Below are 6,000 nucleotides of genomic sequence, written 5' to 3'. Positions count from 1 at the left end.
TCTAATATCAAAATAGAGTGATTTATTTCAGACATTGACTTCATTGTTGTGTCTCGGAAATAGGTGACCACACCCTAGACCTGGGCAGGAGAGAGACAGCAGTGCTGTCACAGCACTTATTCCACACTGGGCTTCTCAGCATGCCAAGATGGCTACCAACCACAGCCCGATTCTCAGTCTGACACAGACAATAATGGCTCTCAGCAAACAAGGAGTCAGACAATGACAAGCATCCATCAACGTCCGATTATGACGTAAAAAAAACAAACAAAAACAAAACACAAGAATAAGCCTGGACTTTAAATTTTTAGCAAAATCTTATAAGCTGAACCCAACATAAGAAAAAGTGCACTTCACATTTTTCTAAGACTTGACTGAAAGAGAAAGCAACCAGAACAAAAAGGCATATCAAAGTGGTGGCATGTTAGATTGAAGATACTGCTTTTACATTAGACCCCAATAAGCACACGTACTGCACACTATTAAAGCTCAGCCACAATATAGGCATTTTCAAATCGGAATGAAAATCTGATCAACGGGAAGCATCAGGTGGCACCCTGACCCTAACTAAACCAACCATAGACTTTTTAAGAACAGCAGGATGTTTTTGCTAGACCATCTTCCTCCTGGTCATAATGTGCGCTGAATTTTCAGTAGACTGATCCAGGGAGGGCGCCACAATGATAAACAAACATCCTTGTTACAGGTGGACAGTGGACACCCATGTTACCATCGTGTAGTCCTTTGTTTGCAGAATGAGGACAAGTAGTGGATGCTGCTTGACTCCTGCTCAGACATGTCCCAGACAATTCTACATGGATTCCTTCACAGGTGCACATAATTAATTACTCTGTTTGACTCTAATTTACTTTTCTGTGCATGCTTTAACAGGAACTGTGCCATCATCTTCAACAATAAGTTGTAAATTTAAAGCAATGGACCAAAGCAGAAACCTGGGATGACTATTAATAATCTTTAGCAAGTTCAGCAGGTAATTCCACAATATGCAGATAACGAGGCCCAGGTCTCTCCCATGGTGGTCGACAGAACACTGATCAATGCAGAAAAACAAATGTACCTCATCTCTGTCACAACGCCAACCACCTATAACTGACTGGACATACTGATTTGATATAATGTTTACATGATTTGCGAAGTTTAACATACATTGTGACAAATGATACCGCCCTGACATACACATAATTTTAAAAGTTTTTGTAATGGCATATCAGCAAAGAACAGAGTTGAGAGCTCTAGCCAGTATAGAGCCTGTACAGAATGACATAAAAGTGTACTGTATATAAACATATATACACAGTATATAAGTCTGTGTATTTATCTAATTTACATATCTTTACATTCATTAAATTTACATCCATAAAGGGAGAAAATTCTCTTATAAACCATTTTCACATCAGGCTGACACGTCAGCAACACCTTTTCTGCATTCCCGAGTGAACTGAACGTTTTTACACTTTTAAGAAGCTAGTCCTTGGCAGTTTTGTCTCCTGCTGACCTTTGCTGTTTACAAATGTGAGCTAAGAGCTACCTCATAGCGGCACATTTTACTTTCACTGTCAAAAGTCCTTTTGTGAAAAAACAAAAACAAAACAAAAACCGGCAAGAAGTACTCTTGAAACAAACTATTCTCAATTGAGAAGTTGAGCATCCTGTCAACAGAGGATGCCAGTGTATCACTAATGTTACTTTCATCATGTCTGGGTTTTTTTTCTTTTCAACATGAGGTAACATTTTCTCAGAGAAATTCAAAAAAATGCAACCTTTCTTTCACATTGTGTAGCCTAAACATCACCAAACACTGCTGTGCTTCACTCATACCTTGGATACACAAACCCACGTCTAGCGTTTGTGCCCGCAGCCAGGTAACAGCAGACCAGTGGCGTGGAGGGATTGTGTGGCACCTCCTGATTAGAAACCTATGAAAACCTGGCTGAGCCAAGGGAGTAGGACTTTTAGTCCCGATCCTGTGGATATTCTGAGCCGATCTTGATTACTGATCTCAAAAAGGACTGTGCACAAAATTAGACTACACATTTACAAACGCTCATCAATACTCAATGAACCAGCTACACTAGCTGGTTTTGGTTTCTTGGAGGCTGCTGCTGGCTGTCATGTGGTTTCTGTCCTGTGAGGGTCATCTTACACCCCACACGTTATAGCCCTCCTTGAGCAATGAAAGTGTCTGCTGAAGTCACAAGGCAATTTTTGCTGCACATTCCAGAATTCCTGTTCCAAGGGTTCAATCAGGGTGCTATTTTCGGAGATCAAGAACACATACCTAGAGGGCAAAGATAACAGAATAAACAATTTAATTAACATAATATGGAATCGGTTTATTCACTTGAGTTCTGAATACACTTGTTGTACTTGACAATTTATCAATATTATTTTTTGAGGAAAGAGCATCAGCTCACTCAGATATGTACATACGCTGTTTAATACATGGAGGCTTTCGGAAAGATATCTTCAGCAAGTCATAATGCCTGTGGTGTCTGACTGAAAGCTTTAAGTAATTAAAAGTTTCATCAACTCAGCTAAGCCTCAAACTGAGTGAGGGATGTTTTCTTCCCTTTTTGTAGAATTGTTTCATCAAAGTAAATAAGGGTTAGAGTTAGTTAAGTAAATAAGCTTTACGTGAAAACGGCCATGACTTACAGAACCATCTGAGGCACTAGCACCGACTTTGTCCCCTGTGCTGTTCCAGCACACCTCGAAAATCCCACCGGTTCCCCTGTAGCTGTGCACCAACGCTCCAGTCTGAAACCGTAGCAAAACGCATTAATGACCCACTCAACTGTCAACGTGTGGAATGCTCCAGTTTGAATCCCACTCAGACACTCACCGTGGTGTTCCAGATGTGGACACACTTGTCGAAAGAGCCACTGGCCAGGTGTTGGCCGTCAGGGCTGAAGGCCACACTGTAGACAGGTTCCTGGTGCTTTGTCAAAGTGTGGATACACACACCCCGCTCTACGTCCCAAAGGCGAACGGTTGAGTCAAAAGAGGCGCTGTAGATTTAAGAAATACAAGAAAATATTACGGTTGTCCTGGTTTTGTTTTGCACACACACACACACACACACAGAGAGAGTAGCAGCATAGCATACTATGGTTTTCGCTGCATGTTTCCAATTTAAATGGTGATACATTGTAGAAATATTTGTTGTCCCCATAATTCCACCTCCATTGTGAATCAAGCAAATCAACCCAGCACACGAAACAAATCATTACCCTTTATCACAAGGTACGGGTGTATGTGACAGCAATGCAGCTCTGCCTGACGGTTTTTACATGCCGAGTCGGAAAGTCATTAGTTTCATGACCCCTGGGCCTCAACTGATGTCTCTTCCTGGCCTTTTCAAAGCCAGCAGAAGAGAATAAATGTTTTTCCCCCCCATGTAAATGTTTTGGTTCACGTTGCCCTTTTCTTTTCATCATTTTGTGTTAAACTATCCCACCATCCTTTCCTTTCCACTCACTAACACCACTGATTGACTATCACAACACATTGGAGTAATGTGGTCACCGTTTATGTTGTGTCCCAGAGCTGTGCCATAATAACAAGTGTTTAAAATATTATATCTTTCATCATCTTCTATATGGCAAGATGTGAGTGAAGGACTGACTAAATCTATCACACAAAATGCTGCCATTGCTGCTGGAAAAAAAAAAAAAAAAAAATGTGTGAACTTTGTGAGTGAGACACGTGAACATCTGTCACCACGAGACTGACACTGTTGAAAGCAGGTGATAATGAAAAAAAGAGGCACATTTCTGCATTAACACATGTTCATCGCAAAGGTATTAATAGACAAGTCGAAAGGACTAGAAAGATTGGAGATAATTAAAAGTTCATGGCTTATAGTGGCATTTACTTAAGATTACCAAATGCCTTACAAGTCGTGCCAATAATGGCAGTTTAATATCCACAGTGCTATGTATTCACATAATGCTGGGATGTCAGTGATGGCTGGGAACTGGATACATTTATACACACGTGCACGCCTGGGTCAGAGGTTTATGGCTGTGGGCCACTGAGATTTACTGGCGCTGCGTAAGCTGCCTGGGACCTGACTTCCTTTGAATGTCGGGGCCCTGACAAGAATCTCTTTCAGCGATACACAAAATGGGCTGCCGCGCACATAAATACACACGCAAAATACTGGCACACATACACCTTTTGCTCTCGGCGCACAAACCATAACACTGTCTCAAAGCGAAAAGACACTTGGGTGGGCCTTGTACGACTCTGTATGGGGGGTGTAGAGCGATGTCCTACCTAGCGAGCATGATGTTGGCGTTGGGGTTGTTGGTTGCAGGGCCGGTGGGGCTCCACTTAATAGTGTAGATTTCTTTGCTGTGAGCTTGGAGGTCGTGGACACTGGAGTCCTGCTTCATACTCCAGATCTGTACAAGACACCGAAAAGAGCAAATGTGACATGAAAAACACAAATCGTCACGTGCGTTGGTGGCCCATTACTACTCATTTGTTTGGTCTTACCTTTAAGGTCATGTCATCTGAGCAGGAGGCAAGTAGCATCCCCGACGGGTCCCACTTAATAGCATTGACCTCATTCTGCAAAACACAATTAAATACGCTCTATTATGTGCTTTTTTTCATGGCAATTTAGGTTGGATGTAGCAAGAACCACTGTTGATTCACTTGACTAGCTAAGGTAGTTAAGTGGACTGTAACCCCCTGGTGGACCCCTGGGGTTCCCCGAACACCAGGGGGTCCTCAGAGTTATTACAGCATCAACATCAGTTTAACCACTTTAACTCTATTTTATACTTGGCCTATTTGAAAATAGCCGATCTGCTATTTTTGAAAAAGATTAAAAATCTAATTTTTAACAACACAAATGGTCTCTTATGGGGGTCCCTGGCACAACATCTTTTCAGATGGGGGTCAAATATGAATTACAATTATGAGAACCACTGGCCTAAAACCCAGTCCAGACCAAAGATTCGCAACGCAACTTGTAACCACTTGCAACAGAATCCTAAAACTGGGGTTTGCAACTTGACAGTCCACACCCAGGCTCACGAGGAGCAGAGATAGTTTACCGTTTCCATAGCACCTCAACCCGTTATATTTATTGTATATATTGTATATTCAAAATATGAAGTAGCTCTCCTTTCCTCTCCCATTCGCTCGCTCTATTTTTCTCCCTCTCGTCAGGTACATGCGATAAAAAAAGACTTGGCTCTGTATGTGCGTTTGTGTCTCACACACAAACATACACACAGCGCCAGTGAGAGAGAGAGAGAGAGAGAGAGAGAGCTTACTGCAGCTCAGTTTCTCAGCAATACAACGTGTGGCATTGTTTTTGGTGACTTTGTTGGAGTTGCTCTTTAAACTGCCGTTATATAAACATGGCATTTCTCCTCCGTCCAAAACAAAAAGCCATTGTTTGGTTGTTTACATCTGTGCGCATGTGTTCCCAGAGACAGCTGTACACTCTTGGATTGGTTCAACGTTTGATAGATTCTGAAACGTTTTACTTGCGAATGAACAAATAGAATCACTTCTACGTCGCGTTGCAAATCTCTGGTCTGGACTTAAAGGTACCACAGTTCAAGTGAGAAAAGGATGCCGTTTACCGTGTGACCCTGGAAAGTCTTCAGAGGCCGGTCGCTGCCCAGCCGACATACATGGATGCACATGTCTGTGCTGCACGAGGCGAAGGTAGTATTGTTCTGCCAGTCGACATCCAGTGCTGGGGCTGTGGAATATTTAATAATTCATTCATTCAGCTTTGTGAGTTCATGATCACAAAGCCCTGGACACTCCCTCCCATGTTTAGCAGTATGATGTAAGAGCAAAATGGCAGCCGTGTGAATATGGTCAATGAGGGTAGTTTAGTTTCATGTACATAGCTCATAGTGCGTATGATGTCAATGAATAGCAAGCTTACCTGAATGAAAGGGGAACTGCTGCTTGGCCTCTCCCGTGTGCGCATCCCAAATGATTGTCGTC

General features: G+C 42.3%; 1 protein-coding gene across 1 annotated transcript in view; it reads right to left on the bottom strand.

The window, feature by feature from the left end:
• The window catches only part of tbl1x (transducin beta like 1 X-linked), a 29,436-nt gene continuing 23,436 nt past the window's right edge, over nucleotides 1-6,000 (bottom strand). The window contains exons 10-16 of the mRNA XM_080457122.1: nucleotides 5,939-5,999; nucleotides 5,625-5,746; nucleotides 4,522-4,596; nucleotides 4,300-4,427; nucleotides 2,864-3,029; nucleotides 2,677-2,778; nucleotides 1-2,299 (exon numbers count right to left, since the gene is read on the bottom strand). Of these exons, the coding sequence (XP_080313248.1) occupies nucleotides 2,273-2,299; nucleotides 2,677-2,778; nucleotides 2,864-3,029; nucleotides 4,300-4,427; nucleotides 4,522-4,596; nucleotides 5,625-5,746; nucleotides 5,939-5,999 (681 nt within the window). The 3' untranslated portion in view covers nucleotides 1-2,272. The remainder of the gene's footprint in view (nucleotides 2,300-2,676; nucleotides 2,779-2,863; nucleotides 3,030-4,299; nucleotides 4,428-4,521; nucleotides 4,597-5,624; nucleotides 5,747-5,938; nucleotide 6,000) is intronic.

Source organism: Gymnoscopelus braueri (genome assembly GCF_963280865.1).
Source record: "Gymnoscopelus braueri genome assembly, chromosome: 18".
NCBI lineage: Eukaryota > Metazoa > Chordata > Actinopteri > Myctophiformes > Myctophidae > Gymnoscopelus > Gymnoscopelus braueri.
Note: the sequence above shows the minus strand (reverse complement) of the source record. Positions and strands in the feature narration are given on the sequence as shown.